Source organism: Octopus bimaculoides, chromosome 3 (genome assembly GCF_046866305.1).
Source record: "Octopus bimaculoides isolate indiv1 chromosome 3, ASM4686630v1, whole genome shotgun sequence".
Classification (NCBI taxonomy): Eukaryota; Metazoa; Mollusca; class Cephalopoda; order Octopoda; family Octopodidae; genus Octopus; species Octopus bimaculoides.
In genome coordinates, this window is record NC_142930.1 from 77,692,370 (window position 1) to 77,719,733 (window position 27,364).

Consider the following 27,364-nt stretch of genomic DNA (forward strand, 5'->3'; position numbering starts at 1 on the left):
TATGTGTGTGTGTGTGTATGTAGGTATATATGTATGTGTGTGTGTGTGTTATGTAGGTATATATGTATGTGTGTGTGTGTGTATGTAGGTATATATGTATGTGTGTGTGTGTGTATGTAGGTATATATGTATGTGTGTGTGTGTGTATGTAGGTATATATGTATGTGTGTGTGTATGTAGGTATATATGTATGTGTGTGTGTGTATGTAGGTATATATGTATGTGTGTGTGTGTATGTAGGTATATATGTATGTGTGTGTGTGTATGTAGGTATATATGTATGTGTGTGTGTGTATGTAGGTATATATGTATGTGTGTGTGTGTATGTAGGTATATATGTATGTGTGTGTGTGTAGGTATATATGTGTGTGTGTGTAGGTATATAGGTATGTGTGTGTGTGTGTGTGTATGTAGGTATATATGTATGTGTGTGTGTGTGTAGGTATATATGTATGTGTGTGTGTGTGTGTAGGTATATATGTATGTGTGTGTGTGTGTGTGTAGGTATATATGTATGTGTGTGTGTGTGTGTGTAGGTATATATGTATGTGTGTGTGTGTGTAGGTATGTATGTGTGTGTGTGTGTGTAGGTATATGTGTGTGTGTATGTAGGTATATATGTATGTGTGTGTGTGTGTGTAGGTATATATGTATGTGTGGGTGTGTGTGTAGGTATATATGTATGTGTGGGTGTGTGTGTAGGTATATATGTATGTGTGGGTGTGTGTAGGTATATATGTGTGTGGTGTGTGTGTAGGTGTATATGTATGTGTGGGTGTGTGTGTAGGTGTATGTGTGGATGTGTGTGTAGGTATATATGTATGTGTGTGTGTGTGTAGGTATATATGTATGTGTGGGTGTGTGGGTATATATGTGGGTGTGTGTGTGGGTGTGGGGTATATATGTGGGTGTGTGTGTGTGTGGGTATATATGTGGGTGTGTGTGTGTGTGGGTATATATGTGTGTGTGTGTGTGTGTGGGTATATATGTGTGTGTGTGTGTGTGTGGGTATATATGTGTGTGTGTGTGGGTATATATATGGGTGTGTGTGTGTGTGGGTATATATGTGGGTGTGTGTGTGTGGGTATATATGTGGGTGTGTGTGTGGGTATATATGTGGGTGTGGGTGTGTGTGGGTATATATGTGTGTGTGTGTGGGTATATATGTGGGTGTGGGTGTGTGTGGGTATATGTGTGGGTGTGTGTGTGGGTATATATGTGGGTGTGGGTGTGGGTATATGTGTGTGTGTGTGGGTATATATGTGTGTGTGTGTGGGTATATGTGTGTGTGTGTGTGTGTGTGTGTGGGTATATATGTGTGTGTGTGGGTATGTGTGTGTGTGTGCGGCTATATATGTATGTGTGTGTGTGTGCGGGTATATGTGTGTGTGTGTGTGGGTATATGTGTGTGTGTTTGGGTATATATGTGTGTGTGTGGGTATATATGTGGGTGTGTGGGTATATATGTATATGTGTGTGTGTGTGTGTGGGTATATATGTATATATGGGTGTGTGTGTGTGGGTATATATGTATATGTGGGTGTGTGTGGGGGGGTATATATGTATATGTGGGTGTGTGTGTGTGGGTATATATGTATATGTGGGTGTTTGTGTGTGGGTATATGTGTGTGTGTGTGTGGGTATATATGTATATGTGGGTGTGTGTGTGTGGGTATATATGTATATGTGGGTGTGTGTGTGGGTTTATATGTATATGTGGGTGTGTGTGGGGGGGTATATATGTATATGTGTGTGTGTGTGTGGGTACATATGTATATGTGGGTGTGTGTGGGTACATATGTATATGTGGGTGTGTGTGTGGGTATATATGTATATGTGGGTGTGTGTGTATGTGTAGGTATATATGTGTGTGTGTGGTATATATGTATTTGTGGGTGTGTGTGGTATATATGTATATGTGGGGTGTGTGTGTGGTATATATGTATATGTGGGTGTGGGTATATATGTATATGTGGGTGTGGGTGTGGGGGGGTATATATGTATATGTGGGTGTGTGTGTGTGGGTATATATGTGTGGGTGTGTGTGTGGGTATATATGTGTGTGGGTGTGAGTGGGTATATATGTATATGTGTGGGGGGGGGCATATATGTATATGTGGGTGTGTGGGGGGGCATATATGTATATGTGTGTGTGGGGGGGCATATATGTATATGTGGGTGTGGGTGTGTGGCGGTGAATATATGTATATGTGGGTGTGTGGGGGTGCATATATGTATATGTGGGTGTGTGGGGGGGGCATATATGTATATGTGTGTGTGGGGGGGGGCATATATGTATATGGGGGGGGGCATATATGTGTGTGTGGGGGGGGCATATATGCATATGTGGGTGTGTGGGGGGGCATATATGTATATGTGGGTGGGGGGCATATATGTATATGTGGGTGTGGGGGGCATATATGTGTGGGTGTGGGGGGCATATATGTATATGTGGGTGTGTGTGTGGGGGGGCATATATGTATATGTGGGTGTGTGTGGGGGGCATATATGTGTGTGTGGAGGGGGCGTATATGTGTGGGTGTGTGTGGGGGGCATATATGTGTGGGTGTGGGGGGGGCATATATGTATATGTGGGTGTGGGGGGGCATATATGTATATATGTGTGTGTGTGGGGGGCATATATGTGTGTGTGTGGGGGCATATATGTGGGTGTGTGGGGGGCATATATGTATATGTGGGTGGGGGGGATTTATGTATATGTGGGTGTGGGGGGCATATATGTATATGTGGGTGTGGGGGCGTATATGTGGGTGTGCGTGTGTGGGGGGCATATATGTATATGTGGGTGTGGGGGGCATATATGTATATGTGTGTGTGTGTCGGGGGCATATATGTATATGTGGGTGGGTGTGTGGGGGGCATATATGTATATGTGGGTGTGGGAGGGCATATATGTATATGTGTGTGGGGGGGGGGGCATATATGCATATGTGGGTGTGTGTGTGTGTGGGGGGGGGCATATATGTATATGTGGGTGTGTGTGGGGGGCATATATGTATATGTGTGTGGGGGGGGGGGGGCATATATGTGGGTGTGTGTGTGGGGGGGCATATATGTATATGTGGGTGTGTGTGGGGGGCATATATGTATATGTGGGTGTGTGTGTGGGGTATATGTGGGTGTGGGGGGGCATATATGTATATGTGGGTGTGTGTGTGTGGGGGGGCATATATGTATATGTGGGTGTATGTGTGTGTGGGGGGCATATATGTATATGTGGGTGGGTGGGTGTGGGGGGCATATATGTATATGTGTGTGTGTGTGTGGGGGGCATATATGTATATGTGGGTGTGTGTGTGTGTTTGGGGCATATATGTATATATGTGTGTGTGGGTGTGTGTGTGGGTATATATGTATATGTGGGTGTGTGTGTGTGGGTATATATGTATATGTGGGTGTGTGTGTGTGGGTATATATGTATATGTGGCTGTGTGTGTGTGGGTATAGATGTGGGTGCGTGTGTCGGTATAGATGTGGGTGCGTGTGTGGGTATAGATGTGGGTGCGTGTGTGGGTATATGTGGGTGCGTGTGTGGGTATATGTGGGTGCGTGTGTAGGTATATATGTATATGTGGATGTGGATGTAGGTATATATGTATATGTGGATGTGGATGTAGGTATATATGTATATGTGGATGTGGATGTAGGTATATATGTATATGTGGATGTGTGTGTATGCGTGTATATCTATATGTATACACAGGGATAGTGATTTTTTCCTTTATTTATTTATTTATTTATCCTTATTATTACTGTTATGGTTATCGGCTTAGAGTCCTCTTAAAAGTCTACCAATTTAATTCTATTGCCATTACATTGAGAACTTTACCCCCTCAGTGTGAGTATAAAGTTGAATTAAGAGATGTGTGCTTGCGCGCGTGCATGTGTATATACATACACGCACGCATGAGTGTGGGGAGATATACATAGCACGCGTGTGTGTGGGGGATGTATGCAAGCAAGCTTGTACTAGCATCTTGATCGGTTAGTGGCTATCCAATTGTAGCTAAGCGTAGACAGTTTAAAACAATAGTTGCCCAATTGGATGGAAGTTAACGGTAGTAATTAACCCTCCCCCATTAGCATCAGAATGGTCGAGCCGTTGGAAGAAGCAACAGGATATCCTACACCGCAAAGTTTGAAAGTTTGGCATATTATTGTTGTTGTTGTTGTTGATGTTGTCATCATCATCGTCAGCATCACTGTTATTGCTACTAGAACATTAATAACTCGTGTAAAATGAACTCCCACATAGACCCTTCCAAAATATATAGAAATGACACACACACACACTCAGCAAAACTTCCTTTCTAAAAAACACTTACAGCTTTCTAGATACGGCAAATAGCACTGATGCCACAAACTGCGTATGTGGTGGAATGTATGTTTATAAATACTTGTATATGTACACATGGGAGTAAGGGAACATCTGGGTAGGGTTATGCACATAAACCTACACATATATATATTCATTGGAGTGTCTATAGCTACCTGTTTATAATGTTTGTAGGCTCTTTGTGTGCCTTGTATTTTTAAGGTTTTTTTATATATTTTTTTAATATATTTTTACATGTCCCATATGCTATACTTTCATTTTTCATTTATGTATTTTTTATTATTATTATTTTTTTTTTTCCTGCTGTACCCTTATTTTTATTTTATTTTGATTTTAATTCTATTTTTTATTTTTATTTTTATCTTATTTTTGCTATTGTTTTTGTTCTGGTCTCTACTACACCTCTGTTTTTACCTCTTGTTCTATATTTGTATGAAACCCTTTGTGAATCTCTGAAGAGGCCTAGCAGTTCAGGCATGTAACCCCATTTCAACATGTCATCCGATAATCACTCTGGCAAGAAATATTCGGATAGAATGGGGCATGCTAAAACTAGGCTGAAACAGCTGTAAGATTAAACTTCTGTTCATTCTCTAATTCCTTATGTACTTTGTACTTCTATATGTAAACCAGGTTGGCAAAATAACATAGTTTGTCATGGACACCTGTACTTTGGTTTTTTTTTCTTTCTTTTTTTGTCACTTTAGCTATGAATTAAATTAATGTATTCAATGGGAAACATTGTCTGCAAGTAGTTGGGTTCAGCATATTATCCTCCATTTTCTAATTGTTATACAAATTTGGGGTAAAACCTCCACTTTTACCCGCTCCCATTGATTGCACTTGGTATAACACTAGTGTAGCAATAATTGGGTACCCTCCCGGCAGTATACTGGATAGATACTATCCCTTAGTGGGTTGAACCCTCAACCCCTAACTCTCTCGCATTATATATATATATATATATATATATATATATATATATATATATAGATATATATAGATAAGGGTGTATGAAGGTATGTATGGGTATATGCATGTATCCTGTACATGTGTATATACAGGAATTTTTGTTGATACAAACATTAAACCACATTTTCTCTCCCTATTGCCCCTCTCTCTATCTGTGTATAGATATAGCTGTCTCCCTCTCTACAGCCCTCAATATCAAAGATCAATTTGATACAGGTCCATTAAAACAGCATTTGTAAAAACCTTCCTCCACTTGTTGCCCTCTTCCTTACCTTATTCTTACTTGCCTCTACCCTCAGTTCTTTATCTCCTCCTCACCTCAGTTTCTTCATTCAATCTTCTTCACCCTTTCCTTTCTTATTTCCTTTTTCTTTTCCTTTCATCCTTTTCTTAAACTTGCATATTTATACATATGTATATGCAAGACTGATGCATGTATATGCATTTGCATATGTATATGTGTGCATGGATGTTTGTGTGTTTGTATGTAGATATTGTGCCATGATTGCGCATATTAAACTGTATATTCGATATTGAATTTTCTATTTATTTTAATATCACTTATTTTTTATCTCTTATTTTTAACATCTGTCTCTCAATTTCACTTTAATATTAATCAATTGTTATCAATTAATTTATTATTTGCTAGACTTTTCCCCCAGCTCTAAACAAGTTTTTTTTTTATTATAATATTTATATATGCCTTACTGGTATATATAAACACCCCTAAACACCCAGCTGACAACGAATATTACACCCATATATTTTGAAAATCAACCATCCAATCCAATTTAAATGCTTATTCATGTATTTGAATGACATCAAACTATATCTCAATTTTAATTCAGTTTTCATCACAACTGTCCAACGAACAGGAGCGTGAAACTCTGAGTAACAGTTTTGTGATAATTTTTCAGCTTTAATAACAGTATATATATGTATATATATATATATACATATATATATATATATATATATATATATATATCATCATCATCATTGTTTAATGTCCGCTTTCTGTGCCGTCATGGGTTGGACAATTTGACTGAGGACTGGCGAACCAGATGGCTGCACCAGGCTCCAATCTGATCTGGCAGAATTTCTACAGCTGAATGCCCTTCCTAATGCCAACCACTCCGAGAGTATAGTGGGTGCTTTTACAGGCCACCAGCACGAGAGTCAGTCAGGCGGTACTGGCAACAGCCATGCTCAAATGGTGTTCTTTATGTGCCATCTGCACAGGATCCAGTCCAGCGGCACTGGCAATGACCTCGGTCGAATATTTTTTCACATGCCACTGGCACAAGTGCCAGTAAGGCGATGCTGGTAATGATCACGCTCGACTGGTGCTTTTTACATGCCACTAGCACAGAAGCCTGTCAGCTGCTCTGGCAATGATCACACTCGGATGTCATCGAATTTGATTTCAATTTCACTTGCCTCAACAGGTCTTTGCAAGTAGAGTTTAGTGTCCATTGAAGGAAGATATGCATAAGTGAGCTGGTTACACCAGTGGCATAGGCCATGGGTTATGGTCTCACTTGGCTTGCCAGGTCTTCTCAAGCATAGCATATTTCCAAAGGTCTCGGTCACTAGTCATTGCCTTGGTGAGGCCTAATGTTCGAAGGTCGTGCTTAACCACCTCATCCCAGGTCTTCCTGGGTCTACCTCTTCCACAGGTTCCCTCAACCGCTAGGATGTGGCACTTTTTCACACAGCTATCCTCATCCATTCTCGCCGCATGACCATACCAGTGTAGTCGTCTCTCTTGCACACCACGTCTGATGCTTCTTAGGTCCAACTTTTCTCTCAAGGTACTTACACTCTGTCGGGTATGCACGCTGACATTACACATCCAGCAGAGCATACTGGCTTCGTTCCTGGCAAGCTTACACATGTCTTCAGCAGTCACGGCCCATGTTTCACTGCCATGTAGCATGACTGTTTGTACACATACGTCATACAGTCTGCCTTTTACTTTGAGCAAGAGGCCCTTTGTCACCAGCAGAGGTAAGAGCTCTCTGAACTTTGCCCAGGCTATTCTTATTCTAGCAGATACACTTTCAGCGTACCTACCCCCGCTACTGAGTTGGTCACCTAGGTAATGGAAGCTATCAACTACTTCCAGTTTTTCTCCTTGGAATGTGGTAGAAGTTGTTCTCTGCACATTTTCATTGTCTATTGCTCCTGAGCATCTGCTACATACAAAAACTATCTTCCCAGTTAGCCTTCCATTGATATTGCTGTACCTCTTATGTGTCCATAGCTTACACTGGGTACATCTTATAGAGCTTCTACCTACGCCTTTTCTACAGATCGAGCAGGGCCACCTACCTGAAGGGATTTGTGATTTGTCTGCCTTCCTACTTATTAAGACTTTGATTTTAGCTAGGTTGACTCTGAGGCCCTTTGATTCTAATCCTTGCTTCCATACCTGAAACTTCTCCTCTAGTTCTGATGGTGACTCAGCAATTATAGCAAGGTCATCAGCATAGAGGAGCTCCCAGGTGCATCCTGTCTTGAATTCCTCTGTTATTGCCTGGAGGACTATGATAAATAGGAGGAGACTGAGGACGGAACCTTGGTGGACCCCTATCCCTACCCGGAATTCTTCACTGTACTCATTTCCAACCCTCACCTTACTGACAGCGTCTCTGTACATGGCTCACACAGCTCTCACTAACCATTCATCTATCCCTAGTTTCCTCATTGACCACCAGATAAGGGATCAGGGGACCCTGTCAAAGGCTTTCTCCATGTCAACGAAAGCCAGGTACAGAGGTTTGTCTTTGGCTAGGTATTTCTCCTGCAGCTGTCTAACCAGAAATATAGCAGCAGTGATGCTTTTCCCTGACACGAACCCAAACTGCATCTCATCTGAACTGACTCTCTCCCTAATTAGTTGGGCTCTGACCCTCTCCATAACCTTTATTGCCTGATCCAACAACTTAGTACCTCTAATTATTTGTATCTAAAGCATCACCTTTACCTTTGTAGCAGTTGACTATGGTGCTACTACACCAGTCTTTGGGTATGACTCCTTTGTGTATCACCTGTGCTTGTGCCATGTAGAAAGCACTCAGTCCACTCTGCTGGGTGGTTGGTGTTAGGAAGGCCATCCACCTGTAAAAACACCATCTAATCCGTGCTGGTATAGAAGGTGGATGTTAAATGATGATGATGATGATCTTCCAGACACTTTTCAGAGTGTACTGAGTGTGTTTTATGTGATACCATCACTAGCAAAGATTCCTCAACGGAGAGGGGGAGTGGTGTTGAGTGAAGTGGCTTTGTCCCAGTTAATGAGAGGTTAAACGATGACAGTGGGAGAGAAACAGGTGTCCTGCTGTATGGGAGGTACATAGTTACTCCAGTCAGAGAGGTTTCATTGCCACTGTTTCACTCTCAGCATGGCTGGGACTTTGCACCATCTTCAGATTTGGTTTGTAGCCCTGGAAACTTCCAGTTGTCCTCTAAGCTCTATTTTTCTGATTCCTCCTCCTTCATGTCTTTTAGAATATCTGTAAATTTCTGTCAATTTGTGGGGTCTTTGAGCTTCCATAACCATCTTTTCTGGGCTGGTTTGTTTCTCTGAGTACTAGCTCTAGTTCTGAAGTCATAAACTACTAATCTTTGTTGAGTTGTACATTCTTCACCTTGGAAAGACTGCATTCATAAGCATTGGTCCATCTCATCTGATTAGGATGTGGTCAATTTGGCATTGTAGCCACCCTATCCTCTCTTGTGGCCAAGCTGCATCCCTAGCCCCTTTCTCTCTCTCCTCTCAGACACTTTCTCTAGATGGTGTACCGGATTGAAGGAATTGTAATCCATTGAGTAAATTAACTACAACAGATGTTCAGGTGGTTGGCTTGTTTCCTTAAGTTAGTACTGCAGATTATCAGAATATTTGTATCCCTTCTTATTCCTAGAGTTAAAGCCATAACCTTCATGCATACTTTGAAATCCATGGAATTGCTACCCAACATGTCTTTTGAGGTCACCAGCCACAATAACCAAATCTGTCATTTGTCATTGAGATAGTCTGCAAAAGGACCTCATAAAATTGGTCCTTTTGATCATCTGCCAACCCAAACTGTAAAGCAGATGTAGAGATAAATGTAAGTTGATATATTTAAGATTAATCTCAGCTTAAAACATACTCTGACTACCTCAATTACCTTATCTACCCATTTTTCTACCAACAGTATGCCTATACCACCCACCCCATCATTGCTGCTTACTCAAAAGAATTTGAACTTCTGTTATCCATGAGAGATCTAGCAGATGCTTCCATCCATCTTTCTTCTTTTAGACTACACACATCTACATGCTATCATTCTAGTATTTCAATAATCTTACAGGAAGAACCTTCCTGCCAACAATGACATGGAGACCCTGAAATTGTGGATTAGTAAGGAAGAGTAGGAAGACAGTCATTGTGAACTCATTTCAGCACCTGAAAGGAAGACTTGCATGAACACTCATCAGCTGGTAGAGGGCTGTGGTACATAGTTAATTTACTCAATGGACTACAGTTTCCTCAATCCTGTACACCATCTAGAGCAAGTACCAGAGAGGAGAGAGAAGAAGGTGCTAGGGCTGCAGCTTGGCTAGAAGAGAGGATGGGGTGGCTACGTAGGAAGGTTTGCATATTTATTTACATCCTGCGTATACAATTTACAGATCCATATAGCTCTCATGCGGCAAAATCACCCAAATATATTTATATATACAGGACAAGTAGAGTGCATAATTTGTCCTGTCATTTTGTTCATACCTTCAGGAAATGACACTAGTAACTTAGAAAAATATTTATCCTTATATGTTTTGAGAACTCAAAGTGCAGTGGGTTTATGATGTTTTCTGAGAATCTCCATTTCCCCCGATGGTCTTCAAATTTACAGCTGTTTGATGAAAAATATTTGGCAAGTTTCATCAAAGCAATTATTGTGCCTGATGTCATACATATATCCACTGAATCTTTTGTTTAATTTTTCTGTTGTACAACCAACATAATTCAAGTTGTGTCTGGTGCATTCAACTGTGTAAACTAAATGGGAATTGTTACATGTTTCACCTGTTTAAATCATAACATTTCTATTATAAAGTGGTCTTTTGCCACTGTTGTCGCTCTGACAGATATTGTTACATTCGAAAGTCATCGATAGGATGTTTCTATCTGACACTGTAAGACCCTCAGTCATACAGTGTCATACAGGGTTGGATCATTATAATGCCCACTTGGATTTGTAGTATAATTACTAGATCAGTACAGATATGACTATCAACAGTCTACATGTACTCTCTCAATACTGGTCAATGTCACCTTACTTATAGTGACTAACTCATTCCACTCATCACATGGGGTGTACCATTATTACTAATTCCCTACAACATCTCCCGTTTTAAGTTTTTCTTAGGCAGTGTCATTTTATTTCACAATATTTTTATTCAACCCCACCTCCTTTTTTTTTTTTGAGCTCTTTTTTCTGAACAATTTAATATTTTTTTCTCTTGGTATCTATTTTCAGGAACTCTGTATGTTTTCTTTTCCTTTCACTTGTGTGCCTAGGTTCAATCACCTGCAGTGGCATTGGTACTTGGAACATATTGTACAGCCATTCCATGGCTTCCTCCAACTTCTTTGGTTCGCTTTCCACGAATTTCTTTTTAAGTTGGTTCCTGTGTCTCTTTTGTATGCCTTTTCTACTTTTTACCCTATACATCATTTTACCTATGTATTTGGTAATTTCGCCCTCTTCTCAGTTCTGCTTTCCATTTTTGTATGTCCTCATATACACCCTATCGCCAACTTTAAAAAATCTTGATATGTCTTCCCTGGCACTTTTTCTTTCTTGCCAGGTAGCAATTTATCAAAAACTGATTTTACTTTCCTTGCAAACATCAGCTCCGCTGGTGAGCTACCTGCTGATATATTCAGATTTGGTGTTAGATGGTACACTCTTAAAAATTGTTGAAGAGCTACCTCATCCGTGCTTTCTTTATTTGCTTTTCTTAAAGCTTTTTTGAAGGTATCAACAAAGCATTCTGCCTGTCCATTAGATCTGAGATGGTATGGCACTGTAGTTATATGTTCTACTGTGAACAGTTCACAAAATTTTTAAAATTTGCTAGACACAAATTGCGTTGTATTGTCATCAATTATGTGTCCTATGTATTTGATATTTTTTTCTTTCAGCAAGAAATTACACTTTTCCTCCACACCAAAGGGAAACCACTTAAATTTAATATAAACCATGGTGTGTGTTAATTTTTTAACAAATGTGTGCATGTGGGACTAAAAAGTTTTCACCTTTGTTGAAAAATCTTCACAAACTCTTTGTTTGTCATCCTTCTTTTTCACGTAAACTGTTGTTGCTACCCAATCTGCATGGTCATTCTTTTCAGTTGTACCAAGACTTTCCAGTCTTTCCAGTTCTTTGTTAACCTGGTCTATGGCTGCAAATGATACATTTCTTTTTGGCCCACATGCAGGTGTTCCACTTTGTTTTACTGTAATTTTTTGTTTCAGTCCCTCAGCTGCATTTGAAACTTTGACTGAAGCAACTATATTTCTACAGAAAACACTTATGGGCTTATTCCATAAATTGAATAGTTCTATCCACTCTGTGCCAAATAAATTAAGTGAATGTTTTAATATATATACCTTAGCTTTTTCTGTTTGACTTTGAAATGTTACATTACATGTGCTTTCACCAATAAGATATAATCTTTTTCCCAGAACACCATGTGTTACCTTTTTAGATTTAATTAATTTCAGCTTACCACTATGTTTCCCCACTTTTTCGTTTATAATAGTCATGCTACTACCTGTGTCGAACTTCAATTTTACACTTTTATTTTTAATTTTCACATGTACAAATTTTCTGTTCTTTGTATTACCTCCTTTTTTTTATGACAAATTATATATTTTTTCCCCCTTGTTCTGACATTTTGTCATTTTCATTCTACAGTGTATCTTAATATATCCTTTATCGCCACAACAAAAACACTTCGCTTTTTTAAATGGACAATTCTTCCTCAAGTGCATACCACCAAATGCAAAACATCCCAATCTTTGTCATGCTTTTTAGAAAACGCTTTATCTCTATTCAGATTCTTCTGCACTAGTTTTACTTTGCATTCAATTTCCTCTGTATTGTGTCTTAATTTGAATATTCTTCACATTCTTCAGACACTTTCTACAGGGTTACCTCCTGGTTTTGCTCCAACTTTGCAAGAATTCTAGTTCTGACTTCTGCATCCTTTTCAACAGTTAGTCCCTGTGTAAAAATCAGACATTTGAACTTATATGGAGTTAATTTATCCAGCTTAAACTTCTCGTATTCTCTGTTTACTCTACCATCATATGTGATAAAGTCTTCATTGTTGTTTTTCTCTATGTTCAGACACTTCTAACATGTATTGAACAATGGGCTTTTTTCACTGAAATTTTTACACAATATATCTATTGTGTCATTAAATTTTATGTCTGAAGGTTTTCTTGGGAGTACATAATTAGTGTATTGTTCATGTTCTGTTGGTACCAGTTTTCTCAAGATGAAACGCTTTTCATCACATCATCCCAATCTTTACATTCTTTCTCAAACATTTGCTCATATCTTCTGTAGTATGCTTTGAAGGTAACTCCTTCATTAAGTTCGTATTTGAATTCAGTTTTTGAATTAGTGACAAAGTCTGGTGAGAACACTTTTTCTGGCTTTCCTGATGACTGCAGTAATTGCAGCATTTGTTGCTGTAATATTAATTGTTGTTATTTCTGTTGTTGCTCTTGCAATTGTATCTGTTGTTGCAACTCAAGCAAACCGGCCAATAAATCTTCCATCATTTTACGATTTTTCATAAAATTTATACAACAAAAACTTTGGGAGCTTGTTAACTCCTCTACAAGTTTCTTTTAACTTCACGTGAATTAGTTAATCCTCATCAAGTTTATCAATTTCTTGTGAGTTGTTTAAAGCCTCTTCAAGTTTCTATTAACTCCATGTGAATAGGTTTATCCTTGTCACTGCTATCATAAAGTGGTCTTTTGCCTTTGTTGTATCTATCTTTTTATGACCATTGTCGCTCTAACAGATATTGTTATATTCTGAAATCGTTGATAGGATGTTTCCATCTGGCACTGTATGACCCCCCCCCCCCAGTCGTACAGTGTTGTTATCCTCAAAGGGTTGAATCATTATAGCACTCACTTGGTATCATATATTTACTAAATCAGTACAGACATGACTATCAACACAGTCTACCCGTACTCTCTTGATATTGGCCAACGTCACTTTACTTATAGTGACTGACTCATTCCACTCATCATGTAAGAGGGGTGTACCATTATTACTAACTCCCTACAACAATTTCTGTTATAATTTGTGATGGAGTTGACCTTACTTGTGCTGTTGCACAATGAACAGGGCTGACTTCTCTTGCAACTGCTTTTAGTGACACAACATTCAGAAACTCCAGTGGAGTTTTATTATGCTTAGATGTACTGGTTAGTAGTTCTCTGATATTTTTGATGCATCTAAAGACTACAGTGAACGAGGATATTTTTTTTGAAATATGTTGTTAACTTCCATGCACCACTTTTGAAATGCCAGTGAAATTTTGGTGTCAGTTAATCACTAAATGAACTGTCATAAAATTTATTTTTACCACTATAATTAGACATGAAAGTTTGACATTTATTGATAATTTCAGCTGTGTCATTTGTGATTTCCTTCAATCATGATTCAAAATAACTGCATTTAACATAATGGCATACAAAATCAATTGCATGTTTCCAAAATCCCCAATGTCAGTATAAATGTTTTATTTTCAAAACTTGAGACTTTAAATTTAACTTAATTGTATGGTGTAGATGGTCAGAGCAGCAGTGAAGATAAATGTGGGATGATGTGGGTTCTGCAAAATAATTCTGTCACTATGTGACTTTCAGAACTTTTGTATCCAAAAAATCAGTGCTACTTTTTCAAAAATTTGAAAATTTTATGTTGGACTTTGAGCCATACGTTTGTGCAAAGCTATCACGGAAATGCAAGAAAACTTAAACAATCCTGCATTTCTTTCCAGACAAATCATAAAGATGATAGCTGCCACTAATGTTGTAACTGACATAATAAGATACAAACGGGCAGTCGAAGAAAAGAAAGATAAGCAAAAAAAAAAAGAAAAAAAAGAACCAAACCAGAGGAAGATAAGCATTAAGTTGGAAAAGACAGAAAGAACTGGGGCAATTAAACAGAATGAGAGGGGAACTCAATAATGAGGTATTAATAAGAAAATTGAATATACAGTACAGGTTAAAGGAGAAGATTGTCATAGAGGGTGGTAGTATTAATGGTTAAATTGAAAAGATGCTAGATGCAACGGTTTTGAACAGAATAGATTGTTTCAATCAAATAGAAGGTGGCCTTTTGAAGAAATAGAGAAGGAACAACATCCAGAAGTGATTCCCGATGCAAAAGAAATTAAAGTATTTTGGGGAGAACATTGCAATGTTGTTATGTTTCACTGGCCTATTCCAGAGTGGCTAATACAGGTGGAGAGACAACTTGCAACCAAGCAAAAACAAAAGTATTTCAGAATTGTACTCAGTGAGACTAAAGTTGAAAAACATACCAAATTGGAAAGTATCAAGCCCAGATGGAATACAAGGTTATTGGCTGTTTAAATAATTTTACACAGCTGCATGAAAGAATCACAACACACCTTGATGAATGCCTGTGGCAAAGACACGTTCGTACGTGGATGACAAATGGACACATATTGTTGTCTTAAGGATCCCTTGAAAGGTAAACTAGTATCAAATTTTTAACCTATAACCTATTTGCAGCTTATGTGGAAGCTTATGACTGGTGTCTTGGCAGAAAAGTTGTCATCATCTGGAAAGTAACAGTTTACTTCTTGTAGAACAGAAGGGATGCAGGGGAAAAGTAGGGCAACTAAAGACTAGTTGTTAGTTGATAAAATGATAATCAGAAATTGTAAATGGAAATTGATGAGATTAAATGTAATGTAGTTGGATTATAAAAAAGCATATGACATGACGTTGCACAGTTGGATAAATTAAACAATGATCATGTTTGGAGTGGAAGAAAATATGGAGAAAATGGTCAATGAAGTTATGAAACATTGGATCACTGAATTGATTGGACGAAAGTAATGGCTTTGGAAAATGAACATCAGATATGGCACATTCCAAGGTAAAAGCTTATTTCCAATACTATTTGTACTGACCATGATACCAGTCAGCCTGATATTATGGAAAGTCAAAATAGATTATGATTTGGGAAAAGGGTATGGTTAGATAAATTGCCCCCTATTCATGAATGATAAAAAGCTTTATGCAAAGAATGAGAAGCAGCAGAAAAGTCTTGTACATACTGTTCACATTTTATCAAAAGTTGTAGAAATAGAATTCAAGATTGTAAAGTGTACTATATTGATAATGAAACAGAGGAGATTTGAAGGAAACCAGGGAATTGAAATGTGAAATGGGCAAATAATGAAATCAGTTGAGAACAGGCTGGCATAAGTATTTGGGAATACTGGAGGAATTGTGGTGATTAATTCAAAAGCCAGTTATCAGATACTGAGCTGGAATTGTGGATTGGACAAAAGGTGAAAGGCAGAAACTTGACAGAAAAACTAGACAGCTGTTGACTATGTATAGAGCCCACCATCTGAAAGCTGATATCAACTTATTGTACTTGGGGACCAGGGTGGAAGGGGCTTGACTGGTATGGAAGGGTGTGTGAAGATGGAATGAAACAGCTTACTAGATTGTTTACTAAAGGCAGTGAATAAAAAACAGGTGATCAAAACTGGAAAAGAAGAAAAGGAGAAAAACAGAATTCAATGAAAGAAAATATGTTAAACAGAGTGAAGAGAAAACCTTACATGGTCAGTTTTGGAAAGCCACTGAGGAGGTATATATAACAAAATCCTGAGCTAGGTTGAAAAAGAGACAGTTGAATAAAGAAATAGAGAGCCTTATTATAGCAGCTCAAGATCAAATGCTGCAAACAACTTGAAAAAATGTATATATGGGGAGCGGTGTGGACAAAATGTAGGACATGTGGAATTTGGAACAAAACAATGGCACACTTTGTTGCTGAATGTCCCAAGTTGGCCCAAGGAAAATATAGAAATGGGGATACGATCATCATCATCATCATCATCATCATCATCATCATCATCATCATCGTTTAACGTCCGCTTTCCATGCTAGCATGGGTTGGACGATTTGACTGAGGACTGGTGAAACCGGATGGCAACACCAGGCTCCAGTCTGATTTGGCAGAGTTTCTACAGCTGGATGCCCTTCGTAATGCCAACCACTCAGAGAGTGTAGTGGGTGCTTTTACGTGTCACCCGCACGAAAACGGCCACGCTCGAAATGGTGTCTTTTATGTGCCACCCGCACAAGCCAGTCCAGGGGCACTGGCAACGATCTCGCTCGAAAATCCTACGGGAGCCAGTCAGGCGGTACTGGCAACGGCCACGCTCAAAATGGTGCATCTCATGTGCCACCCGCACAAGAACCAGTCCAGGGGCACTGGCAACGATCTTACTTGGCTTGCCGGGTCTTCTCACGCACAGCACATTTCCAAAGGTCTCGGTCAGTAGTCATCGCCTCGGTGAGGCCCAATGTACGAAGGTCTTGCCTCACCACCTCAGCCCAGGTCTTCCTGGGCCTACCTCTTCCACGGGTTCCCTCAACTGTTAGGGTGTGGCACTTTTTCACGCAGCTATCCTCATCCATTCTCACCACATGTCCATACCAGCGCAATCGTCTCTCTTGCACGCCACAACTGATGCTTCTAATGTTCAGCTTTTCTCTCAAGATACTTACACTCTGACGGGTATTCACATTGACATTACACATCCAACAGAGCATACTGGCTTCATTCCTTGCGAGCTTACGTATGCCCTCAGCAGTTACAGCCCATGTTTCACTGCCATGTAGCATGGCTGTTCGTACGCATGCGTCATACAGTCTGCCTTTTACTCTGAGTGAGAGTCCCTTTGTCGCCAGCAGGGGTAAGAGCTCTCTAAACTTTGCCCAGGCTATTCTTATTCTAGCAGCTACACTTTCAGCGCACCCACCCCCACTACTAACTTGGTCGCCCAGATAGCGGAAGCTATCGACTACCTCTAGTTTTTCACCCTGGAATGAGATAGAAGTTGTTTCCTGTTTGTTTACAGTCTTTATTGCACCTGAACATCTGCCACAAACAAAAACTAACTTGCTAGTTAACCTGCCTTTGATGTTGCTGCACCTCTTATGTGTCCATAGCTTGCACCGGGTACATCTTATAGAGTTACTACCTACTCCTTTTCTACATACTGAGCAGGGCCATCTACCTGAAGGGGTTTGTGTTTTATCTACCTTCCTACTTATTAGGATTTTGGTTTTAGCTAGGTTGACTCTAAGGCCCTTCAATTCTAGACCTTGCTTCAACACCTGAAACTTCTCCTCTAGTTCTGATAGTGACTCCGCAATTAGGGCAAGGTCATCAGCATAGAGGAGCTCCCAGGGGCAACCTGTCTTGAACTCCTCTGTGATTGCCTGGAGGACTATGATAAATAAGAGGGGGCTGTACTCATTTCCAACCCTCACCTTACTGGCAGCATCTCTGTACATGGCTCGCTCAGCTCTCACTAACCATTCTTCTATCCCAAGTTTCCTCATTGACCACCAGATAAGGGATCAGGGGACCCTGTCAAAGGCTTTCTCCATGTCAACGAAAGCCAGGTACAGAGGTTTATCCTTAGCTAGGTATTTCTCCTGCAACTGTCTCACTAGAAATAAGGCATCAGTAGTGCTTTTACCTGGCACGAACCCAAACTGCATCTCATCTAAATTGATTCGCTCCCTAATTAGTTGGGCTATGACCCTCTCTGTAACTTTCATAACCTGATCTAACAGCTTGATGCCTCTGTAATTATTTGTATCTAAAGCGTCACCTTTACCTTTGTAGCAGTTGACTATGATGCTGCTACACCAGTCATTGGGTATGACTCCTTCGTGTATCACCTGGTTCGTAATACGGGTGACTAGGCTATAGCCAACACTGCCAGATATTTTGAGCATCTCTGCAGTGATTCCTGATGGGCCGGGGGCTTTCCCGGTCTTCATACTCTTAATTGCTTTATCTACCCTGGTACTATCAACTCGGATAGCTGGTCCCTCTATTGGGTCGACATACGGCAGGCTCTCTTTCTCCCATTCATTCTCTTTATTAAGCAATCTATCCTAGTGGCATCTCCAGACCTCTTTCTTTGCATCCTCATTTAATGCAAGCATACCATCATCCATGCGAACACATTTCTCTCCTACAACATCACTATTCTCTCTCCTACACTGTCTTGCAACACGAAATACCTCTAGTCTTTGGTCCTCACGGCGCAGAACATTGGCAAATCTTTCCTTATCTGCTTAAAAGTTTACACTGGAAGTTTTATCCAAAATGGAGTTGTCAGAAACAAGCAAGATTTTGTGGGATTTTCCCATTCACATAGATAAGAAAATAGAATATAACAAACCAGATATTAATAGACAAGGAATATTGAATTTACTTACTGATTGATCCATCGTGTCCATTTAATATTAGGATTGTGAAGCAAGCAGATGAAAAGTTGAAAAGATAGAACCCTTAAAATTTGAGATTGCAAGGATTTGGAACATGAAATCTGTAAAGATTATACTTGTGAGTAATGAAATAGACAATTGGATATAGGGTATTGGAATAGTTTCCCATAAGAGCTTCTACAGAAAGCTTGCCTCTTAGGAACAGGAGAGATCATCAGAAGGGTTTTGAGCACTTGGTGGCTTATTGAAATCATGTGGATACCTACATCAACTCTACAAAAATAAAACTGATTCTGAGTCAAGATGATGATGATGATAGTGGTTTCAAATTTTGGCACAAGGCCAGTAATTTTATAGAAGTAGGTAAGTCAAGTACATTGACTTCAGTGTTCAACTGGTACCTATTTTTTGACCCCAAAAGGATGAAAGGTGAAGTCAACCTTGATAGAATTTGAACTCCAAATGTAAAGACTCATATAAAGTGTCACTAAGCATTTTGTCCTATCTGCTAACATTTCTGTCAGCTTACTGACTTAATAATAATGATAATTCCTAATTTTATCCCAAGATCAGCAATTTTAGAAGGAATGGGGGTTAGTTGATTACATTGACACCTATACTTGATTGGTACTTTATTTTATTGACCCTCAAAAGAATGAAAAGCAAAGTTATCCTCAGCATGGTTTGAACACAGAATGTAAAGATTGGAGAGAAATAGTAGAATTGTAATGATTTCAAATTTTGGCACATGGTCAGCAATTTTGGGGGAGGGGATAAGTCAAATACATTGACCCCAGTGCTCAACAGGTACTCACTCTATTGACCCCCAAAAGGATGAAAGGCAAAGTCCACCTTAGTGGAATTTGAGCTTAGAATGTAAAGATGAATGAAATACTGCTAATTTTGCCTGGCATGATAATGATTCTGTCAGCTTGTCACCTTAAATATTGGTTTCAAATTTTGGCACAAGGCTAACAAGTTTGGGGGAGGGTGTAAGTCAATTACTCCAAACCCAGTGCTCAACTGTCACCTATTTATAATAATAATAATAATGATGAAAACAACACTTTTAGTGTTAGTAATTGATTATGACTTGCTGGATGAACAAACGAGCCTTTTCTATGCATCAACAAACTACCTATGATATTTACAGTGAGAGAATTAAATCTCAAGACCACATATCCACAAAGAAATGGTTTGTAAAGCAAATTGAACACATTGTTTGAATAGTTAAAACTGTGAAACACTAAAACAATGACCTCTCTCTTGGGTCCATTGGAGCACCACATCAAGCAGTCGGTGATTGCCAATTATCTCTGTCTCTGGCCAACCGGTATACTTCATCCCAGATGATGTTCAGTCTGCGTAGGTCTTCTTTGAAGGTACTATGCCATGTCTTCCTTGACTGGCCTCTTTTTCTCTTAGCTTCCCACAGCATCCAGCCCATGGCTGTTTTGGCAAGCCTCTCCTCTTGCAGTCTTAGTATGTGTCCAGCCATTCTCATTTGTCGTTCGGTTACAATTGCATGTAGGGGCCTTATTCTTGCTGCTTGGAGAATGGTTTCATTTGTCACTCTGTCTTGATAAGTGATTCTTAGGATCCTTCTGAGGCACTGCTGATGAAATACGTCAAGTTGATGGGTGATTTTTGCTGTCGTCTTCCAGGTCTCAGTTGCATAGATTGCTATTGGCAGTGTTGCTGTTTTGTACAGATGAATCTTCAGCTCTATATTTGTTATTGCTATACCAAAGCATTGTCAGTCTTTTAAATACTGCCGCTGCCTTGCCAATTCTACAGTTTACATTTGTCTCTGCATCGCCATTGCTTGTCATTCTGCTTCCCAGATATGTGACATACAACTTAACTATTGAGATATAAGGGCAATATGAAAAATATAGACTAAATAATAACCCATATTTCATCTGTATTTTTTTACATTGTACTTGTATTTCAATTGTTTAGTTGTTTTTTTCAATGTTACTTTTGTTCTTAGCTTAAGTTTAGTGCTGCATAGATGTAGTTGATTAAACAATATCTTTCACTGTCATATTTTAGTTACCTTGTGTAGTAACCAAATTAGTCTCCCCCGTCTTTAAACGTAACACACCTACAACATATGTTCCCTTCCCCATACACACAAAGAAAGTGCCCACCCTGCGCAATCTGCACCCTTTGCACTATGTCACTGTTCCTATTTTGTGGGTATATGGTCTTAAGATTTAATTCTCTCACTGTAAATCCATAGTTCTCAACCATTTCCCTATAGACCCCCAGTTGATATTTTAAAAATCTTATCATATTTTTATAATTAAATATTAATAGGAATTGTATTAAAAAGATTGTTAAAATATTTTGTGCATTGTTGAAATATAACCAATTTATTGCACATAAATTTTAATGGCAAAATCTTAATGGACCCCAGTTACAAAGCACTGTTGTTAATTTTGAGATTGTGTTAAGAATGTAGCTTATCATTGGCTCATATGTCTCTTTTTAATGCAGAGATAGTGAGCTAGACTATATCAATAGCCAGACTGTCAGCTTCTTACCGGGATTGGCTCAACCTAGTAAACTATTATGCACAATGAAATATGAAGCAGTAATACTTCGACAACGAACAGACTAAAAATGTTATCTAATCTTTTTGCAAAATAAGATCTCTATTGAAGAAATAAAACAAGCATATTTTTCGTAAAAGCTAATTTATATTTCATTCTTTTCAGAACTTTTGAAAACTGAAGTGAATATGACGGGGAAACAAGGTTTTTGTTGGTGTTTTGGTGGCAGTCGACCTCCTGAGATTACAATTGAATTTGGCCATACACTCAAACCAATGACACTGGATATACCAATGCCAACTGATGAAAATGAATTGAATGAGAAATTTGAAAAATTAGTTGTGAGTTTAGGAATTTTGATTAATTTGTATTGTGAATTATTATGTGTTTCTGTGCATTTACGTATGCATGCGAGTTTATTTCATTTCCTAGTTTTCTTCAGTATTTCATTCTGATAAGCATGTCTTATGTGCATTGAGTTCAACTGATAGATAATCTAGTAATTTGCACAATTCTTCGATGTTAAAATTTTGCTTTATACTCATTGAATGTGTGGCAGTCCTGAGATGTAGCTCAGAGGAGAGGAAGCAATAACTAGAGGCACAGAAAGGAGAGTAGATCAGTGGGAAGGTATGATATTGTGAATGAGGATGGATGCTAAAGGAAGTGGCTCCAGGGAGAAAGAGAGTACAAAGGGGAGAGGTATGTGCAACTTCTGTTGTCGTGTGTGTATATATCTATCTATCTGTCTTGTGCTAGACGGCCACATTAAGCACTTAAATATGACCTCTCAAGAATCAAAGTTCAACTAACCATTCCTTATCTTTTAACATGACACCTCCATTCCTTATCTTTTAACATGATACCTTTACCCATCTATTTGCTTTCTAATCTCCCTTGGTCAGCTTATTTAAAAACCTTAACTTGTCACACAAGTTCCTGACTTAACACTCCTTATTGACAGCACTAGAGATGGCAGGGATTTATCTCCCTGCTAGTGATATAAACAGGAGTGCATTTTGCACCAAAAACCAATATGGAAGTTTCTCTCATGGTATCTACTGCAGTATATGGTTTGTTCTAAAAGAAGATCCATGTTTAAGTGTGGATAAATATTACCTTTCGGTAATAATACAGCCTCTGTTGCTAATATTTTAAAGATCATTACCTTCTATTTAAATTCATTATTGAAGACTCTTTGTCTTGAAACTTGATACACTCATACATCATCCATCTGTAACAATTTCTCCTCTCTCTCTAGTTCCACTACCATAGCAGCTATTTTTCTCATTTTCCGTTGATGAGCTCTTGATGAATGTAAACTGTTTGGAATGAAATGTAAAAAATTTTAACATACCTAAATGTAATATTAAAAAGGTTAGAACAATTGTTTTAATGTTATTGTGCATTTTCATCCACTTTGTGTGTGAGTGTGTATTTCTGATTAGAAGTGTTAGGCAGTGACTGAGAGACATTTGAATCCATAAGAAGGCAGTTAATCATGGGGAAGTATTCTCACCGCAGACAAAAGGGTTACTATGATAAGATTGGAGTTGCCTCTCTTTTGTATTTGGTGCTAAGGAAGTGTCCACTCTTGATTATGAATGCTGCACTTAGGTGCATCGATAGATGGCATTTATAGTGTGGTACCATTTATTATCGAATACTAAAGCCTTCCATGTATCATCCAAAATTGCTCAGGCATTTTTCCATGTTTTGCATAAACATTTCTTCAAATCCAATAAATACCATACGATTTTAAACAGAAGTTTCCCCCACCCCATTAAAAGTCCCTTGTGACCCACCTTCCTTCTCATGATCATTACCCAATGCATTGTCACTCTGCTCTCTCTCACTTGCTTACCTGCACACAATCACTCTCAATACCCTCACATATCTAACATAATACCACTTGCACCACTCATATATCTCACCATTACTTGCTACAGTCATCTTTGCTCCATTTCTAAGCATCTCCCCATCTCTGATCATCTCTTCCCACATTCCTATGAAACCTCTCTCTTTATCCTCCTGCCCAATCACCCTGTCCAATCCTTTGTACCACTTGTTTTCACCCCCACTGTACCTTGTGGGTATGTTCCAAAACATCTCCACCATCACCTGTCTCTCTCATTCTGTCTCTCTAAATCTATCGTTCTTTTCTCTTTTTCAACTGGATAGCCAAGTATCTCCTCTATAGCCAGACATTTCTATTCCCATATTATACAGATTGACACAGAAAACAGGAACTCTTGAAAGCCCCAACAAAAATAGGAAAAATCGAAATTAAACAAAAAAAAAGAAATTAATTGACAGAAATTAAACAACTTGCCTTTTAAGAATCAGTAATCTGAACTATTAATGTCTGAAAATTACATACTGTAGATGATGTCCTCCTCTATGTATGCATTCTGCCACTCCACCGTTGAGGTTCCCCGTTATTTGGTGCAACATCTCAGTTGGTGTATCACAAATTTCATCTTTAATTCTTTTGTTTCACTTCATCCAGTGTCCTTGGCCAAGCTGTGTAGACCCAACTCTAAAGGTATCCCCACAAGAAAACATTACAAACGGACAAATCCAAATAAATCTTGCATAGCTGCCATTGATTACCTGCCATTGATTACCTGCCATTGATTACCTGCCATTGATTGCAACATTGCACACTACTGTGTGCAATGTTGCACCATCCTATTGTAGTGTGCGATGTCACACCATCACGTGAAGTTGTGGAAAATTATTCAATGCAGGTGCAACAAAAGATTGCAGCATCTCAATATTTTGATCACCTTGCTGCTGTGTAAAAGGTGTTCATGAAGTTCTTTAGAGTTACTGTCTACAGGATGTAATTTTTAGACATTAGCAATTTGGATTACTGATTTTTAAAAGGCAAGTTGTTTAATTTCTGTTAATACATTTTTTTTGCTGGATTTGGATTTTTTCCTATTTTTTATGGGTTTTTCAAAAGTTCATGTTTTTTTAGGTCACAAAGCTACATCCCTCAATATTACTCCCCTTCTCTGCTGGTGTCACTTCAAAAGCACTTGTGCCACATAAAAACTGTTCTCTTGGAGACAGCTAGGATTTTGAGACTGGTGCTTGGGTGTTGAGTATCTTCCACAATACTTCCAAGTACTAAATCTTATAATTTATGGAAAGAGACCTTGTGAGACCTCTTACAGCAGGTTGTTGTCCATGCTCACAGACTCAACCAGAGTACGTAAGACTGAAACCTGAGAAGTAAAATATGATGATGATGATGATAATCCTTTCTACTTTAGGCACAAGGCCAGCAATTTTGGGGGAGGGGGAAAGTCGATTACATCAACCCTAGTACTCAGCTGTTACTTATTTTATTGACCCTGAAAGGATGAAAGGTGGAATTTGAACTCAGAACACACAGACGGATGAAATGCTATTAAGCATTTTGCCTGGCATGGTAATGATTCTGTCAGCTCACTGCCTTATCAACAACAACAACAATAATAACAATGGTTTCAAATTTTTCCACAATGGCAGCAATTTGGGGGTGGGGGATGGAGTTGATGTCATCAACTCCAATGTTCAACTAGTACTTATTTTATTGACCTTGAAAGGATAAAAGGCAAAGTCGTCCTTGGCGGAATTTGAATTCAGAATGTGGTGGCAGACGATATACCACTAAGCATTTTGTTTGGCATGCTAATGATTCTACCAGCTTGCCACCTTAATAATAATAAGAATAGGCAGTGGCTCTCATGGCTTCTGATCTTAACTGATTGGAAGTGCTATCATATACATGTTTTGTCTTGGTATAAAAGATGGGTTACAACAAATATTCTGCTCAACACCACAGATTTGTTTGTCAGTTGCTTGACCATAACCAGTTGAGCTTGTTCCTTAGTGGCTGACAATATGTGCATCTCTGATCACGAGCAGGAGTAGTAGGGGAGCATATTAACCATGTGTTAAGAGGAATTCTTTGGGGTTTGAATAATTCACCTCTGGAAACTTGGGTGTTTTGTTCATCATCCTTAAACAAATCTCATTCAGGGACCTTTTGAGTGGAATGGTTTACTCAACCTGAAAAAAATTCTAACTGGGCCCCACCTGCAAGGTCTTGTGTTGTTTAATCTTGATATGAGATCACTTGTGATACATGTGCCTGGTGTACCCTTATCAGACTGATAGCCATGATGGGTATATTTAGCTTCATATACTTGTATCTCAGTGTCACTTTGATGGTATGCATTGCTCTCTCACTAAATAATAATAATAATAATAATAATAGATGCACTTTCAGAAATTGAAGTGCCTGTTCACTGGATAACAGCTGTCTCCATAACATGTATAATGTTCTGTCCAGACTGAAGAGAATGAATACAGATTTGTAGGATCAATAGATTTTTTTTTTAAATCATTGGTATAACCACATTGCATCATTCCAAGAGACAATACTTCTTTAGCTAAGCTCATCTCTGGTTTATGATGGAAAAGAAAATTCAATTCAATATCTCCTGGTCCATAGCAAGGGCTGCTTGGCTGTGTGATGGGAACTTAAAGTTAAGAAGAGATATTATGTAGTTTACTGACTACAGAAAAACTGTCTAATAAACACTCTGAACTTTGGAGATGGCACCTTAAGTTTATAGAAACTTTCAAGAAATACAACATAATGTACTTAATATAGAATTACTAATTATTTTGATTTGGAACACAATTTGATCCGATTTCTAAATGGACTTGAGAATCAATATATCAGGAGTACATATATCCCAGTGAATATGCATGGCTCAGTGGTTAGAGCATTGGGTTCGCAATCATGAGGTAGCGAGTTCAATTGCCAGACCGGGCTGTGTTGTGTTCTTGAGCAAGACACTTTATTTCATGTTTCTCCAGTTCACTCAGTTGTAGAAATGAGTTACAACATCACTGGTGCCAAGCTGTATTGGCCTTTGCCTTTCCCTTGGATAATATCAGTGGCATGGAGAGGGTAGGCATGGATGATCACTTGTCTTCCATAAACAACCTTGTCTGGACTTGTGCTTTGGAGGGTAAGTTTCTAGGTGCAACACCATGATCATTCATGACTGAAAGGGGTCTTTTACATATGTCCCAGCATTAGAAGGAATTTAACTGGCTAAATGCGAACTTTAAAACATTGATCATCTTCAGTACATGGTGATGGAAAATAGGTAATTGACTATTAATCAAATAGCCAGTGCTATTAGCATATCTTACGAGAGAGTTGAGAATATTCTGCATAATGAGCTTGGCATGATGAAGGCTTCTGTTCAGTGAGTGCCATGTCTTCTGAAACTTGATAAAAAATGCACCTGGTTGATTGCATCATGAGAAAATCTGACATTGTTTGAGGTAGATCTAGCTGGTTTCCTCGAACATTTCCTAACCCATGCTGAGTGTTAGCTTCATCACTTTGAGCCAGTGGCAAAGAAACAATCCATGCAATGGAAACACCCCTCCTCATCTACTGGGAAGGTGATGCCCTATTGTGTTTATTGACTATCTTCAAAAGGGCCACACCATCAATGAAGGATACCATGCTGACCTGCTGAGACAGCTACAAAAGGCTATTAAAACCAAACGCCCAGGAAAACTGATGAAAAGGGGTTTTCTTTCATTAGAACAATGCTCCATCACACAAGTCCATGCTTTCAATGGCTGTTGCATGTGACTGTAGCTTTGAACTGGTTGATCACTCTCCCTGTTCTCCTGATTTGGCCCCATCTGACTATCATCTGTTCTCCAATATGAAAAAACTCTTGGCCAGGAACCAGTATTGCAATGATAATGTCATATATGCTGTTGAAGACTTTTTTTAACTGACAAGGTGAAAGCTTCTTCACTAGTGAGATCCAAACA

At 38.9% G+C, this 27,364-nt stretch overlaps 1 protein-coding gene across 1 annotated transcript in view; it reads left to right on the forward strand.

Moving 5' to 3' along the window:
• Positions 1-27,364, forward strand: part of LOC106880744 (disheveled-associated activator of morphogenesis 1) — a 129,049-nt gene that overhangs the window by 10,692 nt on the left and 90,993 nt on the right. Inside the window, exon 2 of the mRNA XM_089348382.1 lies at positions 21,668-21,843. Coding sequence (XP_089204508.1) covers positions 21,691-21,843 — 153 coding nt within the window. The 5' untranslated portion in view covers positions 21,668-21,690. The remainder of the gene's footprint in view (positions 1-21,667; positions 21,844-27,364) is intronic.